The 23,622-nt window shown below is 50.8% G+C and overlaps 3 protein-coding genes across 6 annotated transcripts in view; 2 read left to right on the top strand and 1 right to left on the bottom strand.

The window, feature by feature from the left end:
• Positions 1-3,522: 3,522 nt before the first annotated feature.
• On the bottom strand, positions 3,523-22,364 carry LOC308562859 (uncharacterized protein). Of its 4 annotated transcripts, XM_081149287.1 has the most exons (7): positions 22,071-22,364; positions 20,335-20,519; positions 14,070-14,162; positions 13,710-13,825; positions 10,980-11,093; positions 4,720-4,879; positions 3,523-3,719 (listed from the first exon to the last, which is right to left on the bottom strand). In XM_081149287.1, the coding sequence occupies exons 1-5, from the start codon at positions 22,093-22,095 to the stop codon at positions 11,057-11,059; spliced, it is 456 nt and encodes a 151-aa protein (XP_081005413.1). In that variant the 5' UTR covers positions 22,096-22,364; the 3' UTR covers positions 3,523-3,719; positions 4,720-4,879; positions 10,980-11,056. The 4 variants fall into 4 exon arrangements, 2 of the variants coding, with proteins under 2 accessions (XP_081005413.1, XP_081005412.1); XM_081149286.1 differs by lacking the exons at positions 3,523-3,719; positions 4,720-4,879; positions 10,980-11,093 and having other exon boundaries at positions 12,860-13,825; XR_013999680.1 differs by lacking the exons at positions 3,523-3,719; positions 10,980-11,093; positions 13,710-13,825; positions 14,070-14,162 and having other exon boundaries at positions 4,658-4,879.
• LOC308562858 (neuroendocrine secretory protein 55-like) lies at positions 12,063-12,791 on the top strand (the record flags this gene model as incomplete). Its single annotated transcript, XM_081149285.1, has 1 exon — positions 12,063-12,791. One exon carries the CDS (start codon positions 12,063-12,065, stop codon positions 12,789-12,791), a length of 729 nt encoding a protein of 242 aa, XP_081005411.1.
• The window catches only part of GNAS (GNAS complex locus), a 57,265-nt gene continuing 46,391 nt past the window's right edge, over positions 12,749-23,622 (top strand). Inside the window, exon 1 of the mRNA XM_081149284.1 lies at positions 12,749-12,833. Within this exon, the coding sequence (XP_081005410.1) occupies positions 12,791-12,833 (43 nt within the window). The 5' untranslated portion in view covers positions 12,749-12,790. The remainder of the gene's footprint in view (positions 12,834-23,622) is intronic.

The raw sequence follows: 23,622 nt of genomic DNA, 5'->3' as shown, positions 1-23,622 counted from the left end.
TGCACCAGCAGGAGGTAAAAGGTGCCTGAGCTCCTGCCCCTGTGGTTGGGGACACAGCTCTACAGAGGCGAAGGGCACAGGTTAAAGCCCAAACGATAAGCCCATTTCTTGGCTGCGTCTGCAAACACAAACATGTGAAGTGACGGCAAATGTCATGGTAAAGGCAGATCAAGACAACTACATCTGTCGATTTATTATTAGAAGGCAAATGTCATGGAAAGAAAATATGCCCTGAGTAATTTAGTCCTGTTGAAATTCAACAGGCTCCAGCTGGTTGGAACCAGAACCGTCCCTGCTGCTCCTCAGCTAAGGTTGCCTTGCTAGAGACAGTCAGAGGAGCCTGCCCCTCTGACGACAGGTGTCTGTGGGCAAACACGACAGACACCCGTCTTGTCACCCCCGAGGGTCCAGACAGCATCTCCTGCGGTGGACAGACTATCTGCCCATAAGTTGGGGAGAAGAGCAGGCTGGACTAGATCAAGGTGGTGGCCAAGATGACTCCCAGGGGACAAGGGCCAATACCGTTCATGTAAAGTGCTACCCATGGATCTTCAAGTGTATTTAAAAATACTTGAGCTAGAAGCCAAGTGATATTGGTATAATTAGCCTTTAAAACGAAATTCATTTACATAAAGAGTACAAGCTGATTTAAACATTTTTATTGAATGTATTGGGGTGGCACTGGTTAATAAAATTATGTGGGTGCCAGGCGTACAATTCTGATAAGCATCTGTGTATTGTATTGTGTTCACCACCCCGAGTCAAGTCTCCTTCCGTCACCGTTTACCCCCATCCCCTTCTACCTGCCCCACCCCCTTTCCCTCTAGTCGTCACCACACTGTTGTCTAAGAGGGTTTTTTTTTTCCCTAAATTCCTTCACCTTTTCCACCAGCCCCACAACCCACCTCCCCTCAGTCAGTCTGTTCTCTGCATCTATGAGTCTGTTTCTATTTTGCTTTACTTTGTTCTTTGAATTCCACATGAGTGAAATCATATGGTCCTTGTCTTTCTCTGACTGGTTTATTTTGCTCAGCAAAATGCTCTCCGGGTCCCTCCACGCTGCCCCAAAGGGTGAGGCTTCCTTCTTCTTTCATGGCCGAGCAGTGTTCCCTGGGGTGAATGCCCACAGCTCTCTTATCCATCAGCTACTGATGGGCACCTGGGCGCTTCCAGATCTTGGTCATTGTGAATAACACTGCTATGGACACAGGGGTGCACAAGTTCTTTCCCATTAGTGTTTCAGGTTTGTTTGGATAATTTGCATTAGTGGAACTGCTGGGTCATAAGGCAGCAAGTTGATTTAAAGAAACTGTTAAGTGCAGTTACAGCATGGGGATATGGCAAAAACTGTGGAGGCGGTGTGGGGCAACTGATGTCTGAGCAAAGATGAGCTCAGTGTTTCTAAGGGACTGTTAAATTTTTCCTAATTTCTAAGGTGCTTTTGAGCTCAGAGTTTTGACTACATTATCTGCCTACAAATGGCCACTCCATGCCCAAGCAAGCAGCCTAACCCGGACGGAGCCCTCTGCTCCAGGCTGAGCTGTGGGCTTGACAATGGCTCTGCCACAAGGGGCTGCCCTGAGCAACCCGGAGTCTCGCCCACAGCCCTGGTCACTGGCCTCCGCGGGCTGGTCAGGACCCCCAACGAGGGCGTCTCTGAGAATGTCCCCGTTTGCCTCCTCCTGAGTTTATTGTTCCTTCTGAGTCTCCATATTGACTTTAGAAACTGCTTCGTCCAGCCTGACAAGGGCTCCATGGGAGACCCTTCTCTCACCCCACAGGGCTCTATTTGAAAACTAGTTGGAGTTAAGAAGTCATTCTTTTAACTGTGCTAAGAATACTAGTAATATTAATTATATTTTTCATTTATTTTATTTATATGTTAGTGTTATAAGGAGCTGGCAGGATGGGAGTTCTACAGTGATCAAGAAAAGAAGGTGAAGCTGTGAGTGGTCTGTTTGGATGCTGACAAAAAATAGATCTGCTACCAAGGGGGTTGACATCTGAGCTCTTGGCTCATGTCCCCTTTCTACATGAAGAGTCTCACTCAGCACGTAGTGGAGAGGGACTGAGCTAGGACTATAAGCAATTATGCCCAAGAGATGGGTTTGCCGCTGACTAGCAGGTCCCAACCCCTCTCTGAGCCTCAGTTTCCTCACTTGTACAATGAAGGGGCTAAGACTTTATTTCCCAAGTCCTTCCAGCTCTGTTACAATTTTTACCCACAATGACTCTGAATGGAACTCAGTGTGGGTTGTTCCTCTCTGTGCCCTCACCACTAGCTTTCCCTGCTTCCCCTGTAGCCCACTGCTGACCTCCAGATGCACAGCATCTTTCCACCTTGTTGAATTTTCCTCATGTGAGGTCCAAAGGCACTTCTAACCCAAACCAAAGACAGGACTCAGTTGCCTCTTGGCCCACCCCAGGCCTCTGTCCACACTTCTCTAGCTTAGTGAGAGGTACTGCCGTCCATCTAGTCCCATCTGGGCGGCACCCTCCGCACAGCCAGTTCCCCACATCCTTTGTTCACCAAGCCTTGTTAGGCGACCTCCTAAATAACTCTCAAGGCCACTCCTGCCACCTGTTTTTATCTATTTCTAGAACCAACCACATCCCTAGACCAGCTACCATCATCTCTAGCTTCCCCTCAAATTCCATCCCCCTACCCTATGGCCAGAGAGGTTCTGGAAGCGGCACCTCCCAGCCATCAGGGCCAGGGCTTCCCATTGTTGCAAGGATGGTCAAGACACAAGACTGCATTTTGTCCTGCCTCCATGGTGGCCCCTGCAGACTCCTATCACTCTGTGCTCCAGTGCCACTGACCTCAGCCAGCTGTCCCAACACGGTCACTCCTTCCAGCAGAGGGCCTGCGAACACCTGATTCCCTCACTGGGAACTCAGCACCCCTGCCAGTGCTCCTCCTTCAGTTCACAGCGCAAGTGTGCCTGGGTCATCTTCTCAGAAAGCATTCCCTGACATGCCCAAGTCTAGGGCAGCTTCCTCCACTGTACAGTCTGAAGAAAACACATTTCTTTCCCAGTGCCCTTAGCTCAGGTTGTAATGAGACCCTACTTAATGTGATGGTTCATTATTTCCAGATCCCCTACTAACTGGGCTGAGTAGAAATGGAGTCTGATTAGCTCACCATCCTATTCCTGGTGCCTGTCAGTGAACAGCCCAGAATGGAGATTTAGCAAAGGTCTGTAGATCAAACTATGGCTTCTAAGACCTTCCATTAAGGGGCCAGTGAGAGAACTGAAAATTCATAGAGACAAAACCCAACTTTACTGGTCTTTCCAATTTTCCATTAGGTCCTTTCTGCCTAGCTGGGCTCCTCCCAGTCCTCACCATCACCTCCTGCCTCTTGCCCTTTACCACCACTACCACCACCGTCACTACCACCAGTACCACCACTACAACCGCCATCACACCATCACCACCTCCACCACCACCATCAGTGACAGCTACAATGACCCCTGAGCCTGTTTGCTTGTTATTGACCATTACTGGGCACTTTTTTTATTTATTTGTTTATTTTTATTTGATCATCTCTACAACGCTGGAAGGCAGTTTTTGGATCCTAGAAGGACCTTATTTTGCACTGAGGAGACAGAAGCCCAGACAGGTGATGCCAGTTGTCAGCGGTGCAACAGGAGGCAGGATGTATGCCCAGGCCCATCTGGTCCCAAACCTGGCTTTTTTTTTTTTTTTTAATATATCTTTATTGATTTCAGAGAGAGGAAAGAAGAGGGAGAGAGATAGAAACATTAATGATGAGAAAGTCATTGATTGAGCCCGCAACCGGGCATGTGCCCTGACCGGGAATAGAACCCCGATCGCCTGGATCCCAGGTCGATGCTCAACCGCTGAGCCACGCCTGGCCAGGCCCAAATCTGGCTTTTCACCTCTCACCCTCCAGCCTTTCTGTAGGGTCCCTCTCACAGGTTACCCCCTTCTTTTGGTTTTGTTTTTAAACCCACCTAAATACTGTCAGAGAGAAGACATTAAAAGATATCTGTTTAAAACGAAACCCAGCCCTGGCCGGGTGGCTCTGTTGGTTGGAGCATTATCCCGTGCACCAAAAGATTGTGGGTTTGGGGTGCATACAGGAGGCAACCTCAATGTTTCTCTCTCTCTCTCTAAAAATCAATTTAATCCTTGGGTGAGGGTTAATAAAAAAAAAAAACATTGAGGGCACCCCATTCCATCCCTCTCATAAAGTAAAGGAGGAAAGAGTCTCCTCCCTCACGCACTTCCAACAAACCTGGCGAGGCACAGAGGAGAGGTGGGGAAACCAGGAAAAGGTACAGGAAGAAATAACCTGAGTGACGTGATGAACAAGAACGCAAAAGAACACATCAAAAATCATCTCAAAATAAAAGAAGTCCTGAGTTACCAAGTATCACGAAACCACAGTCCAAGAGGGCACCAGTGGAAGAGCCTGCTTTTGAGATTTCAGAAGGTGCTATTTCAAAAGAAACATGGGTGCCAACCTGGCTTTGCACATTGGTTCATTTTTTTTAATATGCTAAGTAAAGTCATTTAAAAAAAACAAATAAAAACACTATTTTTTAAAACTCTCTAAAATCTTAAAACAAAACAAAAAACCCAAATTACTATCTATTATCATTTGAAAATAAATGCCACTGAAATAATGAAAGGCAGGAAGCTTCCCTCCCTGGAGGGAGTGCAGCCTGAAGGAAAACCCAGGGCCTCAACTGTATCTTTTCCGTTCTGCTGCACACTGGCCTTTGGCAACTGCAAGGGAGCCCAGCTCTCTCGCTCACTCAGGAATCCCTGCTGCGAAAGCCTCTAGCAAGCGTCTGCTCCAACAGGCCTCTGGGTGCCTCATCCACCAGCCAATTCTCAAAGTAGTCGACTATGAGAAAAATGCACAAAAATCAATAAACACAATAAATAGTCCAAAAGCATGATGAAAACAAGGAGCCTGTTCACAACAGCAACAAAAGCATCAAATACTTGGGAACCAGGACATGAAACTCACATGATGTATTAGAATTACATAATGAAACACACAAGTACGTAATGGAAGAAACAGAAACTCACATAAATGGAGAGATCATACTTCTGGCTTAAGGCTAAATGCAGAAAAGACGACAATATTTCCCAACTTAATTTACAGACAATGCAATTCCAGTAAAAACATCAGCCAGGTCATTACAGAACTTGATAAAAATGGTTCCTAAGTCCTATAGAAAAATAAATGGGCAGAATTCTCAGATTCTGAGATAACATGCAGTGGAAGGCACTTGCCCCAGCAGATCTTAAAATACAGTGTAAATGATGACGGCGAAGGCTGTAGGCCAATCACAGAAGAACTCGGCAAAGATGTCACAGCTTAACAAGTGGAGACGGAATAAACTACTATCGATAAAAACACATGTAACCCACGTTATGCCTCGACAGTCTGAGGACAAATGCTTTTTGAAACACTCATCTCAATTGTAGACAAGAAGTTTTGGTTTCCTTTTTAAAAAACGAATTAAGCAACATCAGAAAATTTCAAAGTGACAAAAGTGAAGATTTCCTGAGTCATTAAAACAACATGCCAGCTCTGTGCGTCCTGTCTTCCTAGGGTCATCTCAGCCCCCTTCCCAGGGTGCTGTAGTCAGACTGCATTTGGAGTTGGTCGATTCCTCTTGTTCCATAATTGAGTGTGAGTATGAGTGAGGGGGGGGCCTCCCGTCTGGGCTCCCTGGCCAGGGCCCCACGCTGCCCCCCCCCCCCCCCCCCCCCCCCGTGTCCTGACGCCCGCATCACCCTAAGGGTGGTTATGACCTGGGGCACCAGTGGCTTCTCTTCCTTCTCTCTCCCGAGTGAAGAGCTGGGGGAAGCAATGGCGGTTTTATGAGGGAATTTCTAAACCAGCAAAGGGGAAAGTCCCAATTCACACGGACTTTTAGCCAAAACAATGAATGGGGAGGGAAGGTCCAGAAGTCCTCACCAGCCTGTGAGTTTTCATTTCTGTTTTTGAAAAGACCTGCTCTTTATTCTCCTGGCCTCGTTGTTAATGTGTGCGTATGGTGCGTGTCTAGCCTGGGGCCCCTGGGTTCTGTCTTGCTTTGGCACTGAAGATGACCTTGTCGATCATCCAGGCCATCGTCTCAGGAGCCTTATGGGCAGGGGAAGAAAAGTGGGAAGAAGAGATGGATGTGAAACCAAGTGCCGGCACCGTGGAAACAGGAGGGTTGGCGGGCACGCGCCCTCCTGCACAGCTGCTGATCACAAGCCAGTGCAGGTCAGTTCCCACGCACCAGTCTGGTTGTCAGCATCTTGCACCTGAGGCAGCCACACGCCCTAACACCAACAGCCTTTTGGAAAAACAAAGCAAGTGCAAAAACAAACAAATACCTTAGAATTCTCTTTTAACTCAAAGCCACGCTTCGGTGATGAAGCTGACTTCCCGTGGTTATCGGGATGGACTGATTACAGAGCCCAGAGTCATCTGCCTGAAGATAATTGCCTCAATTCTCCACTTCACTTTGCACATATAGCAACAGTCCCAATCTACCGGAGCCTCAGTGACTAGACATGTAAAATTGGTCTAATCATATTTTGAAGAGCTGGAGCTGAAAGGATTTCTATGAGCGTGTGCCTGAACCATGACACCACTAAGCCTCCCCCCCCATCGCTGCTCACTCCCCCACCACGTCTGAAGGGGTGAGTCAGAGCCTTAGCAGAGAGAAAAACAACTTTGAGGCCCTCTGTCAGTGCTGGTGACTGGAGGAAAAGGTGGGATGACCAGGAGAGCTGGACAAAAGCTACAACCGTGAGCCGGGGGATTCAACGGTGAGTCATCCTTTGCAGTCAGCGGTGTTTTCACCCGCAGACCTCAGTTACATGAGGAAGCTGGTGTGCAGGACACAGGAGGACATCTAAGACCAGAATCCCCTGGGCTGCAGGCATCTCTGGTCACTGATGTCTTGCTAACCATGGGAATAAACTGGACAAGGTGGAATGTAAGTTGGGGCTAGGCACATGGACAGAACCCAGTGCCCACTTCTGGACAGGACAAAGCCAGGCAAATGGCCAGACTCTAAGAGGGTAAACCAGGGGCCACATGGAAGCAGAGAATGGGAGGCACCATGCCCAAGGAGCACCTGTATGCCCAAGTTTATGCTTTGCCTGAGTGAGGGAGTTTCCAGAAGCTTCCTAGAAATTGCTCCTCCCCTGGCAGAGGGAGGGAGGGAGGTGTTGGATTGGAGGAAGAAACTCGATGGAGCACATGGTGAACGGGAAGGCAAAGCCACTCCTGAGAAGACAACTGCTAACAGCTGTGGACACCGGCATCTGCTCCATTTGTGATCCTGGCTCCCTTTCAAAACAAAGGGCACAGATAGAGAATTGTCATCCCGACAATGTGCCAGACAGAACCCAGTCATGTCAAAAAGACAATTATTTCCCCCATTGTTCGCTTTTGGATCTAGATGGCATTCCCCCAAAATCACAAAATCAGCTCAGGGTTGTCACCGTTTGTACTGGTGAGAGCCTGTCAGTATCAGTGCAGTCTGATTAATGGTAAAGTAGCATCCAAGAAATGAGCCAAATGTGTCTGCATTGTCCCGACCTCCTGGGGCAGCGGGAGGGGCACAGGCAAGTCTCAGTGATGGGGGCCGTTCTGGCTGATTACCAGTCAGGGGTGAGAGCCCCTTAAGCTCCCAAACTCATTCCTGCCCAAAGGAAAGTTTGAAAAGCTCTCCATCTCCACAACGGTCCTTTCCAATGATTGTCCAAAAAATATGCTCAAGAGTGATTAGACCCACTTGGCTGGCAGAGCAGAACCAATCTTTTATCTTGTGTCTCATCTTAGAAAATTCGTTGGTGTCTAGGGGAACCATGACAATGGCTTGGCAAGCCTCTTGAGAACTCATGTGATTCATCCATCTTCCCCAGATTGGCCAGCACAGGGCTTCGCACACGGAAGGCACACGGGACGGGTGGATGGAAAGCAATCCTCCCACGGACTTTTAAAAGAAAAGAAAACCTCCAAATCAGACCAGGTAGAACCCACGCCTTTCAGAACCCACAAGGCGAACTCTCCCCCTGAATGTAGCCACCCTTATTGCCACCATTACCCAACTCCCCTCCTAGGTTTATGTATCTGGCATAGGATATACTATTTGGCACCTGTTGGCAATCCACTTTTGGATATTTGGGGTACTTCACACTGACATGCATGTTATGTTGTTGGATGGCAGTTGTTCCTCTCCATTACCTCAACTCCCCACAATGTCTGGAAGAGTATCTTGGTCACAGAAGTGACTCAAGACGTAACTGCTAAATAGCCAATGTCATTTTAAATTTCTAAGATGACTCTGGGACAGGAAGCAAAGAGGACCAATACAGTGAACAGACAGACTTGACTCATTTCTTTGCTTCAACAAGTGAGTTCTGGTGCAAAGAGCCTCAGAGCCCTACCCTGGTTACGAAAGTTCCACAACATACACCTGTTTGCTCATGTCCTGAAACGCCACCCAAACATTCCTTCCTGTCACTGAGCCACTGCACTTTCCAGAGCTTCTAAAATAGAAGCAGAGTCGAAGAGCCCCCAGCCCCTCTCCCAGGGCCTCCACATGCCTTTCATGGAATGAGAACCTGTGCTGCATCGGGTTCCAACTCTCCCAGCTCATGAGTCCCACGGAAAACATCTCCAATATGTGGTCATCTGTCCTTTGATTTAAGACCAATCCTGACAAAGAGCCAACCACCTCCTGACAGCCATTCCACTGCAGAGCCCTAATTTTAAGAGTATCCTTCCTTGGGCTGGGCTGAAATCTGCCTGTTGTAACTACCACCCACCAGCTGAAATTCTGCCTCTGGACTCACAGAAATACATCTTACTGCCCCTTCCACAGGACAGTCCTTGAAGAGGCTGAACAACATTCTTCAGATTCATCCAAATAAGCACCTTACTGTACGATACTGTAAGGACGGGAAACTGCGCTGTCCTGTCCAACAGGTTTAGGGGCCCCTCCCACACAGGCCTGCAGGTGATATATGTCCACACTTTATTTACCAGCAGACAGACACAGCCCCTTGTTCCTCAGCCTGCTAACAACCTGAGGTCGTTCATCACCCGCTTGCTCCTTTTTGAAATTCACTCTGCAGCAAGCACTTTTAAAGTCATGCACGTAATGCATTTTAAAGAGAATTTCTGCACAGATCCATTTGCTTGGCCTCAGTGCTGAGAGATGGAACAGTATTTCAGTGCAATCCCCCTGCTCCTCCTGGAGCCTGTAGGCTGGACACCAGACGCATCTGTAAATGTGCGAGATGGGGGCTCAAGAATGCAGTATCTGTTCAATGTCCGTTTGCCGATTAAAATCTATCTTGAAAAGAACGTGCATTACTAATGCAAAATCAAGTAAAAAATATATGTATCATGTAATGCACACTTTAAAAAATGCAGGCAGTCTCAGCGTGTCTGTGAGTGGACCAGCTCTGGGCTGCCATCTCCGTTACAGGCATAAAGCACTCCTGAAAAACGAAGTACTTCCTACATGCACTGAAGAACCGTAACCCACCTCGTCGCTGACAGCTGGTGTTTGTCTCCATTCAAAGGGCATCCATCAGCACCCACATGTTCCTGATTGTCCCCCCCAGTGTGCCCTGAAACCCACTTGAACAATGTGTATATGTTCCATACATTGTTAGTGCGGCTGTGCTAAATGAAAGAAATAAAGCAGGTGGGCCATTGTGAGCAGAACCTTTAAAAGGTCCCCCTCACGGCAGAGCGATCAGGATTTAAGATGTATGGCTCCAAATGCCCTGTCCAGTGTCCTATAATAATATCGACACGGTGAGTGGAACCATCCAGGCACTTGTGGTAATAAAAGCCTTTCCGTTTCTCTGGAAAGTGTTAGAGTACAGCACAACTAGAATACAGACATTAGCCTTTTATGGGGTTTAAGACAAATCAATCCCACTTCATTAGACCAATCAGTATTTTAATGCTACAAACTAACTCAAACACAAGATGTAAGATAGACACAGCCACAGTTCAAAAACATTCAAGAATGCCCAAATCCAAGATGCAGAAACAAAACCTCAATACATCCAAAGCAGTGGCTAACGTCTTAACTCTGGGTTTGCTAGTCTTAACGCAGGCATGGTGTTGAAGGTATGAGTGTGAATCCCACCATGCTGAGTAACTCTCCAGCACCACAAAGGAGTACCAGGAGGGCTACCAGGTGGGCCAAAAAGAAAAGCAGAATTCTAGGTTGTGCTTCTTCAAGTGTCCCCCATGTTGACTCAAACACAAAGAAACCATGTGTCCCTAGTGAAGCAGCATTGTCGACACTTCCATGGACTCTAAGAGAAGGTTTGCCTTGAGTTCACCACCTTCGGTCTTATCACTATGGCAGAAGGGGCACTCCATATTCTAGAGGGAGGGCAGGCACAGTCCAGCAGCAGCCAGGTTACAGAGGGATTCCAGAGCTTCCACAGGACATGCTCTCCTGAGCAAGGACCACTCCAGGGCTCCCCTCAAGGACCTGGCACTCATCTGATTTTTCAGAGCCAAATAAGGGCCTTACTAACTTCCTCTAACGTTTCAGCCTTTGGGGTTCAACAACATGCTCCAAGGGTGTTTAGCTGCCCACTAAATCTAATGCTCTGGTTGATCCAGTTGTTTCTCATGTGGAATTCAAGCTGGAGTAAACAGTGGTGGTGGGTAAGGAGACACTCTGAGTGGTTTAATGCTCTCCTTCACAGCAGATGAACCCTAAACATCCTTTCTTAATCTAAGATTTGTTGCTCATCTTTTTATTTTATTTTATTTAACTTTCACTATCTAGAACAGAGCTTGGCAATCAATAAATATTTGTTGAATGAGTTAATTTTGTTGAAAAACTATGAGAGCTTTAAAGGGTATACCCAACCAGGTTTCCTTGCTAGCTGACCACCCTGAATCCCCCCACCCCCACCCTGCCACAGGGGGGAGAATTGGTTGTACCTACTGCTTATCAGTGCAGGAAAGACTGCCGGAAATGGTGGTTCCAGCTGATTCAAGCCTGTCTTCCAGCCCTGTTCTCCGCTAGAGCTCCTGCCGGTCCACCCATGGGCTTGCAGACCTGCAAGCCAGCACAGCTCTGTGAGGACCCTTCCTAGGGAAGAGGCTTATTTGTCCATTAGGTAATTTAGCAGATTGAGACTGTATGGGGGGGGGGGACTGGAAAATTCTCAAATTACAGTCACTATAACAGATCTGCTGAAGGTGGTTTCATGACTGACTGCCTGAGGTTACCATCCTCAAACTATTAAGCCCCTGGAAAATGCCCGGGCTGGATCATGAATACTCACGTACAGACTCTCATTCCCCCCGAATGTTTGCAGTTCTGCGGTTTGGTTTGAGATGCTTCCAGTTTTGTTCATTTTAAGTATAACACCGGAGAAGTTGGGGAGGGGGTACGAACCCCATGGAGAACCCATGCCCAGCTGCCAACCTGTGGCTCAATGGCTTGCTCCCTGGCACCCGCCTGCACCCCCCACCCCCCTCGCTTGCCCAAATCCTTTCAAACAAGGTTCCCTCCTGCCACCTGCCGGCCCACTAGGGTCTGCGCCTAGGAGTCGACGCCGCCGCGCAGCTCGCCGGGAGGAGCCCCCGCCTCCTTACTGCACATGCCCGGCAGAAGTCCGGGCGCGCAACTTTGCAGAACCTCTCCACCCATCTCTCCGCTCCTCAGTCTCCTCTCTCCTCTCGCAGACGAGAGGACCTGCGGAGGCACCTCTCCCGAGTCTTAGACTGCAGAGTCTGAGACATCGAGAGAGGAGCCCGGGAGGAGATAGACTTTTCCTCCCCTTTCTCCATCCCTTCCTTTTGCTCAGAGAGGCGAGCAGAGGCGCGGAGCTTTAGAAAGTTGAGTTGTCAGAACGGTAGGTGCTTCCCTTTTTGCCCTTACACCGAGGCAGGGCTGGGACCTCCGGACCCAGCTTCTCACCTCGTAAGGTGCACCTTTTTCGGCTCTAGCCGCCAATGCGCACCGGAGCCACTCTCTGCAGAGCCAGAGGGTGGGTCGGCTTCTCGGCGTGTGCCTAAGAGAATGGATCGCAGGTCCCGGGCTCACTGGCGCCGAGCTCGCCACAGTTACAACGATCTGTGCCCACCCATTGGCCGCCGGGCAGCTGCCGCGCTCCTCTGGCTCTCCTGCTCCATCGCGCTCCTCCGCGCCCTTGCCACCTCCAACGCCCGCGCCCAGCGCGCAGCTGCCCAGCAGCGCCGGAGCTTTCTTAACGCCCACCACCGCTCCGCAGCCCAGGTGATCCCCGAGCCCTCCGATTCTGACACCGATCAGGAGGAGGCAGACCAAGACCTGTCCCTCCCCGACTGCCCAGAGTACGAGGAGGAGTTCGACTACGAATCCGAGACCGAGACCGAGTCTGATATTGAGTCCGACACCGACTTCGACACCGAGACGGAGACCGCCCCCACCACTGAGCCCGAGACCGAGCCCGAGGACGAGCGCGGCCCCGTGGTGCCCAAGCAGAGCACCTTCAGCCAATCTCTCACCGAGCGTCTCCAAGCTCTGAGGCTGCGGAGCCCCGACGCCTCCCCGAGTCGCGCGCAGTCCAGCACTCAGGAGCCCGGGAGCCCCAGAGAGGGGGAGGAGCCTGAGCCCGAGGACAAGGATCCGAGGGACCCCGAAGAGTCTGAGGAGCCAAAGAAGGAGAAGCTGCAGCAGAGTCGCTGCAAGCCCAGGAAGCCCACCCGCCGCGACCCATCCCCGGAGTCCCCTTCCAAAAGGGGTCCCATCCCCATCCGGCGTCACTAATGGAGGACACGGTCCAGATTCTCCTTGTTTTCTTTGATTCAGGTTGGTTGCCCACCGTGGAACTGGGAAGCCTGGGGTCGGTGTGGGAGCAGCGGGAGGAAGGGAAGGAGAAGGAAGGACAGGTTGGAAAGTCAGGTTAGGAAGAAGGCGGGAAGAGAGTGGGCTCAGCTGGCTAGCCCGGGAAGTGGGAGTCCAGGAGAGCCTTCCAGGGCGCCAGAGGACGCCTGCATGACCAAAGGCTTGTTAGACGGCAGGGGTGCTCCTTGCACCCCGCTGGAGACAGCCTTAAGTCTCCGAGCTGGTGTCCAGGACGCACGACTGAACCCCGGACGCACCCCCAGATTTCTAAATGCACACCCAAAAGGCATGGGTAAGTGACTTGTTTTCTGCATTTTTCCCCTCTTATGGATACTAATCTCAAACCAGTTGACTTTAGCGGGCGCCGGATATGTGGTTCGGAGGCGCGCGCGCCAACTTTCACAAAGCCAGAGCAGCCGCGCTGTAGCGACACTGTTGCAATGTGAGAAAAGTAATCAGACCGGGATTGGGTGAGAACTCCGGAGACAGCCGGCTCCGGGGAAAGTCGCGCACCGCGCTTAAGCCACTCAGAGCCTGGAGCCCAAGTCCCGGCGCTGCCAATTTGGAGCCTCGGGATCCTTGGTGCCAGTGCTCTGTGAGGCTGTGCGCCAGTGCTGGCAGCCACCACTCATCTCCGGGCGCTCGCGGGACTGGAGACCGCCGCAAAGAGCGTGCGCACCTGCCCGCGCCCTAGAACCGACCTCTCAGAGCTGAAGGCGGTTCCCTCCTGAATACCGGTACTTAGAAGGCAGGCAGAAGAGGTATAGGCGCCTCAGGGAATGCCTCTATGGGCCAGCAGGGTTGGTGGCTCGGGCTTGGTCACGTCGGGGTATCGCCAACCTTTTGGCACAGCTGTTCTGGCGACGGAGCTGGGTGCAGCCTGGCTGGAGAGGTCCCAGGCTGTTGCGCAAGGCTTTGGGGATGGAAGAGAGGGCTGAAACCCGCGAGGTGTTCGCCTGCGGAAAGGTAAAGCGGAACAGTTAACGGGGCTGGAGCGGGGTTCATGTTGATCATCAGGACACCCTACAAAGTGTCCCCAGAGAGCGCCGCACCTGCGGAGCTGGGGGAAGGTTGTGGATCCAAGGCTAGTCTTTGGGTCCAGAGGGGGCAGGGGCTGGCGGCTTCGGCAGCCTCGGGGCGGGGAGGCGGCGCACACCGGCCATTTTTTCAGCTCGGGCGGAGCCAAGTTTGGAATCTAACCTGGAGGTGAAACTGCCTTGGTGTCGGAGCACAAAACCGGCCACAGTCCGGTAACGCATTGTTGGTGCGGAAAGTGTGCTTTCTTCGCCAATCCTGGGGGAAAAGACCGATAAGTGAAATGTATTTACAAAACCTCTCCAGATTTGGAAGCTGATCTTTTCTTTGTGCTCGCCTCTTGCTTTATATGCGCCGGTTTAAACTATAATGATGAGAATGATTTGGGGGAAAGGTGAAGCGTTTAGAGGCTGGAAAAGACGGTCGGATCCTTAGACTCCTAAGAAAAGGATGCGGCCAGAAGGAAAACACTTTAAATGGTCTTCCTCCCACGTCTCTTCCCCAGGGAAGGCGGCACAGCGCCCGGAGACTTAGTTATGCGCGGCTGCGGCGCGGGCTAATGACTTCTGGCTGCCTGGATGCGGTTGTGGTTTTCACTAGTAAATACCCGGCGGGCAATTTGTTAGCAAGGGGCTTCCCCGGGCAGCGTGGAAGTGTCTGAAGCCTGGAGGCTGCCGTGGACTTGCAGGAGGGTACCGTGTGCCCTCCCTTGAGGGGGACTTGAAAGTGTGGGATTGCCTGAGTGAGAGGAAGCTCCCCAAAGTTGACATTTCTGCTCAAACCGAGATGCTGGGTTCCTTTCCATGGCATTAAGTGTTCTGTTTTCCCTCTGGTAATGCTTTATAGCCTGAATTCACCAAGTATAAGGTCTTCAGTGACTAGGCAGAAGCAGCCAGGTCCCCTGTTGGCTTTTGGGCATGCTTTTCAGTGTGGAAGCTACTTTCTTTCACAGGTTGGGGCGTTGGGGGCCGGTCTTTCGGCAGAGCTGGGGTTTTCACTAGAGAAATTAGCATGCTGCCTTGTTGAAGGATGAACAAACAGGTTTTTTAAAAAGTTCTCAGTGCCTAGCCCATACCTCCCACCCTAGTCTTGGTCCATTTTTTAAACAGAAACTTACATATGGGGAGGCTGGCTTTAACTGTAAGCAATATACAGGTTCATTATTGGGGGGGTCCCCATGTAGGAACACACAAATAGTTTGCCATCTTTCAGACATGCTTTTCCACAAACTAACTGAAAATCTGTTACCCACCCCCATACCCTCTTCATTCCTCCCCTCCCCCAACTTCCTCCTTCCATCCTGGCTCCAGGGTGGAAAGACCATTAGGGACCACACAAAACAACTAAGGAGTATGCCAAACCCCTAGGAAAGCACCCTGAGGAGAGGGGATTTTGCTACACAGACACTCAAACCCTCTTTCTACCTGAGCCACTTGGGTCCAGCTGCCCTTCTTTTCCAGAGAAGTTTCTGGCAAGTTCTCCAAGCATTCCCAACTCACCAGCCTCCCAGCCAGCCTTTTGTCTCACCCTGCTAAACTGGTTAGCATTTGAATGGGCTCACTTGCCCTTTCAACTTAGGTGGGGCCAGTCTGGTGAGGAAATTCTCCAAAAAAGCAGACCCTATAGTGGACCACACAGGTGAATTACCAGGCAGTCATAATATTTCAAAGGAGGGGGGCGTTGGAGGACAATAAAGTTAATTAAATGTGATGGTATGCTTCAATATTTAGGATATTTTACTACATTAATCATTTGCTTAATGGAAATTTGCTTTTTATTGGACAAAGCTGCTCTTATAACTCAACTTTCCAAGTTGGAAAATCATGTAGCAATGTTCAAATATTGTGTGGTATCAACAATCTGTCGTGGGTTTACTTCTCAGGTTTGGCAAACTTTTCATCTGTGTTTATCAGAATTCAAGAACTGGGTATTTTAAAGTTTGGGATTGCCTAAGATAATGCTTCTTTAATGAATAGAAGTGCCCCCCCAACTGCTTACAGCCCTTTGACTCTCTAGCCCGATTTCAGCAGCTTTGATTGAGGTTTAATGAAAAAAGCTGCAACATCAGTGTTGCTAAGAATGAGGTCTTTTTTAGAGACTCTGCATGTGTTTTACTTAATGTATTTGTATTATCACTGCTTCACGCAGAGGGAAGCTATTGAGAGGAAACTGAGCAGAAAGCATGGTGGTGGGGAAAGCATGTCTCTTAGCAGAAAACAAATCACTAACATCAAATGAAGCTTCCAGAGGCCAGTGACGTCACAGCCCAGCAAAGGGGATGAGTCTCAAATTATGTCTTTAATCCCCATGTTACAGAATGAGAGATGGAATTCCTAGTCCTGCTCTGCAGGGGTTGACATCATGACTCTTTTCTAAATACCCGTGCCCAGAGATGGGCAGTGGGATCTAAGGCCTAAGGACCTTCTGGTCCCAGTCTGCCCAGTGGCCTTGGCTCAGACCCAGTACCCCTCTGCCTTAGTTTCTTCACGTGGAAAATGAAGTCTCTGAAGATGATGTTCCCAGCATCCCTTTCAGCTCCACATGCCCAGAGTTGCCCAGTTTGACTCTCTCAACAATTTTAACACTAATGGAACCTAAAAAATTTTCAACGTTTGATCAAATCAAAACACCAGTTGTGAAGAAATCTGTGTTATGTTGATCTCATTTGAGTTTGTCAAATCTGTTTCTGAATTAGTGGCAAAATCACTTAAGGAGGCAAGTTAGAGAATACAGAATTCCACAGTGTCCTGTGACTAACCTATGAGAAAACTTGGCAGATACGCGGTGTTGGTCTGATGTGTGCTTATTTCCCCCACCTGCTCTCCCTGCTCCTCATGTCTGAGAACAAGCCTTTCAGAGTGGAGGCGGGCGCAGGGCCAGCAGACAGCGGCACTGGCCACAAGTCTTAACTGACCACAAGTGTTGAGCACGTTCTTCGGTAATACCTCTAAGTGTCTGATTAGGCTGGGCCTGAAAACCCAGCTCAGAAGCTGCAGCTAGTTAGGATAAACCAATTTTCCCAACCGTCTTCTTTTTCATTATCACTCCCTCCCAGGAGCTTCTTCAGACGTTTTTTTCTTAATTGCGCCTCTCCCATGAAATTTGAATACAGATATATACATATGCTGTACTGTCTGTTTCTGTACTGCAGGACCTGGTAATGACTAAGATTTTTGCACGGCCCAAAAGCAATTTTGCCTCTATTACAAATGCATGGGATAAGCCAAGCAAATGTTTTAAAAACTGGTTTATGTCAAATTAAATGACTTAACATCTCATTTTTGTTTTCTACCTAACTTTTTTTTTGCCACATATTACAAGGCCATATAGAAGGTGAATTTTACTGATGCTTGTTTTCTCTTTTTAAACCTGTTTTGTTTTTGTGGGTTTTTTTTCCCCTCCAAAGCCCCTAGTACAGATGCTGGAACCTAGTACCTAGTTAATTCACAAGGCAGAGGAGCCAGAGTAAACAGCCTAGTGACTTAGTTCTCCCAAGGCCAAGAACCCACAGTGCAGGGCCACCATCACCTGTTGACAGCACTCAGCTCGTAGAGGCAGGCAGGGCATCCGAGAGGAGTCACGGCACCCACATGCCAGCCCGCCAGCTCCCTATCCCAGGGTAGAATTGGGGAGGCTGCCTTACTGGCTATGTGTGTGGACACGGCCAGTTCTTATTCTACAGGCTTATTTTAGGGTGAGCATGTTACAAGTTAACAGGTGGGCATGGCTCTCAGAAAAGCCAGAGTAAGTAAGAATGGGCTGTGTGGACAGGGTGGGTGGTGGCTGTAATGGGGTAAATTTGAGGATGGCAAAAGGAAAAGGTTTGAGGTTTTGGGGGATTGCAGAAAGAAACTGGAGGATGCAGGGAGACAGGAGCACCAGGGAAGGAACAGGAGATTTGGAGATGGCAGTCACACAGCCCTTAAATGTTGGGCCTCTCCAGAGTAGTCTGGGAAATAACGAGACAGTGAGGGAGAAAAGGGTTAGGGAGATTCCGTGGCAGTCTTCAGAGGAGCAACGTCAGCTCAGCATTCGTGAGGGCATTTTGATAGCCAAGGATGGCAGTGAAAGGCCACTGGCCAAGGGAGATCAGATGTGCTACCCTTCGCCTTGCTTTCCCCAAGTCTCTTACAGACCTGGCCCAGAAATTTCCACTTCTTGGGTGCAGTGGAGTTTCCATACATGCAGTTCAATTGCTTCAACCAAAGATTTAAACCCTAGGAAATCTTGTTTTATAGTTCAAATCTTAAATCTTGGATTTTGTTCGGTTCAGGGAGAGGCCGGCCGGCCTCTCAAGCTTGTGGGGTGTGAGGGGCATAGGGCCAGGGACTGCCAACCAGCTGAAGAAGTTGTTCTCCCCCCAGGCAAGAGCTACTTTCTGAGTGCCTGGCTTATGTCGCTGTCTCAGTCAGATTTCATTAGGAAAATTTGCTCTGGGTAATTGGGGTTCTGTGAGAAGGTGAAATATACCATTCCCCTTACATGCAAATTATGTTTCCCAGAAGCCCCGAGGGTGCCTGGAATTTCCACCATGAATTACCAAAATTTTAAACAGAGCTTCCACTAAAGCCAAATTTATCTTCCGGGATTCCCTCTCACCATCCCAGCCCCCACTTTGCCCGTCTCAGTCTCCTTCCTGTGGGCACTGTTCACCTTTTCTGCAGTGACCACTTCTGCCCTCGAAATTCTCTACAGCATCACCAGCGAGCCTGGAGAGGAACCCACAGACTGGAGACTGCCCGGACCCACCACACAAGCACGGAGGTCAGGTGACAGCCTCCAGCCCTGGGTAGCCCCTCTGAGATGAGGTCTGAGTACAGCCAGGGAGCTGATGAAGGGCTCTGAATTCATGGTGGGGTATCCCGGCCTCTGCCCGCCAGCGTGAAGCCTTTGAATCCGAGCAAGTCAGGTATTCCCCCAAGTCTGGGCTCCACTGGTTTAACACCAGTGCCGCATCCGCTGAGAACCCTCATCCATTCGAGGCGTTTTCCCTTCGGTTGGCGTTTGCCTGAAACAGCCCGGTCATGCAGACCCTCTGCAGACAGCAGTAGGCTGCTGCTGCCTCCACCGGCCAAGGCTGGCAGCGGAGATGCGGGGAGGTAAAAGGAGGGATGCAGCGCATCTCAACTAAACAGTAATTAATCGAACAGCTTCGGGTCTTATTGCTACTCAGTCAGCACTCAGAAAACACGTCACTGGGAGGCTGAGAAACGTCCTAGGTGTCCAAATTCTCTTTCCTAAGTTCTCTCCTTTTGCCATTTCCTCCCATCTGGTGAAGAGACTCTCCTTTTCCTCATTTGAAAGAAACCTACTGACAACTAATGACACAGGACTGGGCTGCAGAGGCTTTTCTGCAGTGCTCTCCCCCCCCCCCCCCCCCCCGCATGCTACAGCTAGGACGAAATACCACTGCCAAAAAAGACGGTGTTCTCTGGTTTCTGCTCCCTTCCCCCCTGCCCACCTCCACTCCCTGTCAAAGGACCCTCTTCCACTTTGCTTTGGCTTTCTTGGATACAGGGATGAACTAAGAAAGTTGACAGGCAGCTACTTAAAATTTGGATGTGCCTTGTGCATTTGGCAATGAGAATCCCCAAATGTAAGTATGTTAACAGCTGTTTGCTGATTATATGTGCTGGCATGGAGGCATCATTATAGTGGTAAGGCTGAGTCTGGGAAGCCCAGGGCCACACGTGGGACCACGTCCTCACAGGTAGCAGTGGTGCTGTTCAGCATCAGCAGTGAAGGGATACCTTCTTTGCATTTGGGTTAGTTATTTACAAGCCAGCTGGTTTGCTACCTGTGGCACCTGGTCCATTCGAGGAGTTTAACGGAGACATGGTAGGGTTTCCCATTCTGTTCCTGGGTCATCAAGTGTAGAAAACTTCTTTTCTAGTAGCTGTAATTCAGGAAACCCTCACCTGGGCTTTGACAGCCAGTTCTTCCTTCTCCACGGCATCTCACTGCAGCCCTTCCCAGGCACGCACTTCCTGGGGACAGGGCCCAGGCCCTGGGACTCAGTTTTAGTCCCTCACCTGGCTCAGCCTGCTCTCAGGAACCCTCACCAGCCTGTCTTGCCATCCAGCTCCTGAACTGTGTGAACCTATTAACTGACTTTCCTTCCTTGTTCCTTCTCATTCTTATGAAATATTTACCTCTTTCCCTGATAGAAACCATCCAGAATTGGAAACCTATACTTCACATACTTTGCTACTATAAAATTACAGTGGCAGATCCTAAAAACTATGACCCAGTGGGATTAGGCCTGGACTAGGCTGCCCACTACCACTCATCACCGGCCACCTCCATCCAAGGCAAGGTCACATTTCTGTCTTAAGCCAACAAAATCACCAGCCCTGAGCAGGCTCATGATAGTCCCACCAATCAGGGTGGCCCCCAGTCAACCCACCAGCTGATCACCCCCAGCTCTTACCATACCAGGTTCCTCAGGTCCCTGTGGCCAGGCCACCCAGCTGCCTTTTGGGTTAGTTAGCTCCTCAAACATCTGGCCACACTTATGGGGTCTTTGGAGTCCCACTGCTGATCTGCAGTGGAGTTTCAGCTCTGAACCCCACTCACCCACATCATTTGGGGTTTTCAGATTCTGGTGGCCAGTCACTACAGAAAAATAAGAATGGACAAAGAGAGACATGTCAGAGTTAAATACTGGTGATTTTTGCTTCCTGGTCCTAATTTACTTTGAAATTAAGGCGATTTCTACTCAAGGCTAAGGGTCCTTTCTCAGCTTACAGCAGTGGTTTCAACCGGGGGCGGGGGGGGGGCAATTTTACCCTCCAGAGGGCATTTGGCAAAGTCTAGAGACTTTTTTTGTTGCTATAACTAAGGGGATGCTACTGGCATCTAGTGGGTAGAGGCTAGGGATGCTGCTAAGCATCGTACAGTGCCCAGGATAGTCACCACAACAAAGTGCCCTGCCCCAAATGTCAACAGTGCAAAGGCTAAGAAAACTCCATCTAGGTTAGCTAAGCGGACCAATTCTTCCTCTTTCCTCTGATGTATGCCACTAGTCCCCTCCTAGCCCCATGCCGTCTCCTTTTCTCCTCTTCAGTACTGCAAGTGTTCAAGATTCTGTCACCAAATGCATCTCCCCCCTTGAGGGCATTATCTGATCACGTGGCTTCAAATCCTAATAAGGATGACCATCACTTTGAATGTGGGGTCTTTACCTTTCTTCTAAACTTCACACCCATCCTCCTAAATAATAGGCTATAAAAATCTCCATCGGGACTACCCATCCTTCATTCAACTCTGCCCTGTCTAAAACCCAATTTGCTTTGCCACCATGCCAACTCCTCCCCAGCCCTCCCTGACTTCCCTTCCCCACCCATGCCCCATGGTCCAGGTGCCAGACTTTGGTTCCACCACCTTTTGTGCCATTCTAGCACCTAAGTTGCTAGAAGGTCCTTTGGGATCCTGTGAGTCCCTTCCTTCAGACTTGCTGCTTCCTTCACGAGCTGTGGATCTCCCTCCCCTAAAGGTCATGACCAGACACAGCCCCTGTATTCTCTACCTCCAGACCATCCTCCATATTGCCTCACCCTTTCTGAAAACAGCCTCAAATCCTACCTTGCAGGACAAAAAAACCGTCAACACCTCCATTTCTTACCAAAATAGCCTCAAAACTGCTTGCCTGATATTCCACCGTGCCCTCAAGAGACCCCATCTAACCTTTCCTCCTCCTCCGAGGCCCGCAGGGCAGCCTCTCCCTCCCCCAGCCCTGCGCCATGTTTCCTACCACCGTTCCTTCACGGTCGCCAACACCTCCCCTCCCCCATCCCCTAATCGTAGTCAAGTAAGCCATCTGTCTCCATGGAAGTCCATTTGAAATGCCATTATCTCCACGGAGACCCTTCAGGGTCGCCCCCGTTGAAGGTCTTTTATGTCTGCTGTTTACCCTTTAGAATGGATTGGTCATCTGCCCAGTCTTTATCCCCCCAAAGCATGTGCTCTCCTGCTATAAAGAACCAAGATCCCAGAAAGAATGTGAAGAGCGGGGTCCCGCAGGCCCTCGAGCGTGTGGAACAAAGGGTCCCGTACCCACTCCTTGATGAACAGTGCTCTGGAAGGGCGAGGCCTAGCGACAGCAACCGTCCCTTTGGGGCCCCACCGTGTGGCCTCCCTGGGGCTCCACCCCCAACACCTACTAACCTTGCACTTCGGCAGAGCTCAGCATCCCTGAGCACCCAACTCCTTATCCCTCTGGGGTTGCTCTTCCGTACCGGGGCACTCAGCCCTCTCCTTCCTCGGGGTCCTGGCCCCCTACCTCCAGGCTCTGGAAACCGTCCTCGCCCCAGCCGCCGGACCCTGTGTTGGGTGTGTTTGCCCACCATCTGTGAGACCAAGGGTTGGCCCCTGAAAGCCCCAACCTCCCCTCCCAGCCTCGTGAGTTTTGGAGTCAGGAAGAGTGACCCCACGATGCCAGGCGACCTCGTGGAGCCCGAGGCCTGGCCGCCATACGCCCGCCCACCGACTGCTTCCAAACACCCCAGCAGCACCACCTCTGAGGGCGTTCCAACGCGGCGCCCCCTGTTGGACCTCCCACTCATATCCGGTTTCCGGTCCGACGCCCCCTGCTCATTCGCCAGGCAACCTTGATTGACGTGACCCCAGCCCAATGGCTGACCCAGCACTGGGGTCGGAGGGGAGCGAGTTGACTGTTGGGACCCAGTTGGCACCTTGAGTGGATGCTCAAGTGGTTGAACCATCGCGTGTGGGCGGAGTTGGCCAAAGTTTGGACCAAAGTTCAGTGTTGGCATTTGGAAGAGTGTAGACCCAAAGAGCTGAGATGACACACCTTTGGGGGCACCCAAACATTACCCAGGGTAGGACTTTGGCAGCTTTCCTCCGCACAGCGCGGCGACGCCGGGTGGCAGGTGCGCGGGCAATGCCGCGCCGTGGCTGTGGTCTTCTCGTTCTAAAAGGGAAGCGTTAGATTTAATGAGATCGGGTTGTGAGTGGTTCGCCAGCCCGCGGCGCGCGGTAAAGCGATCCAAGCGGTGCGCCTCGCTTGCCGCAGTCCGCCCTTTGTTACACACATCCCGCCATTCCATCCCTGTCCGCAGGCCAGGTGACCCACCTGTCCCCTGACCAGCTGCCTTGCACCTAAAGGTGGCTCACAAGCCTTCTCACCCGCTGGCAAGACAGACCTGATGCCCATGCCCCGGGTTTTACGTGATCCGCAAACAGCAAATTTTTTCCCGCGGCTCCCATCTGACCGTCGACCCCGGAGCCGGAGCAGTAGGCACCCGCGCGCGCGGAGCCCCCCAGGCCGGGTGGGCCTCTGCTCTCTCCGGCTCTGAGCCCCCACGCGCCCCGGAAACGGGAGCGCAGCCGGCGGCGGCCGGGTTTATGACCAGGCTTAGTGCCGCCTCGGCAGGCTCCAGCAGTTGGAAAGTAGAGCGGCTACCTGGAGACACCCACAGCAAAAGGAGAGGGGCTGGAGGGGGGCTGGAGAGGAGCCAGAGGAAGGAGCTGAGCGACCGACCCTGCGGCCGCTGCCGCGGTGGGAAGCGGCACACCGGGCAGCTGTTCGCCCGCACGGCGTGGCACGGCGTGTGCCTGTGGGTTCAGCGCGCACAGGGTCGACCAGTCTCTGAAACCACCCTGAATCGGCCATAAGTCCCACCTTAAATCCTCGCTAACCCTTCCCCAGAGCAGTAGGACCCGCGGAAGTCTGAGGCCTGCGCTCTGTGGGGTCCCT

This window comes from Miniopterus schreibersii (genome assembly GCF_964146895.1).
Source record: "Miniopterus schreibersii genome assembly, chromosome: 10".
Lineage (NCBI taxonomy): Eukaryota > Metazoa > Chordata > Mammalia > Chiroptera > Miniopteridae > Miniopterus > Miniopterus schreibersii.
The sequence above is the reverse complement of the archived record's forward strand: the minus strand, read 5'-3'. Positions and strand labels throughout refer to the sequence as shown.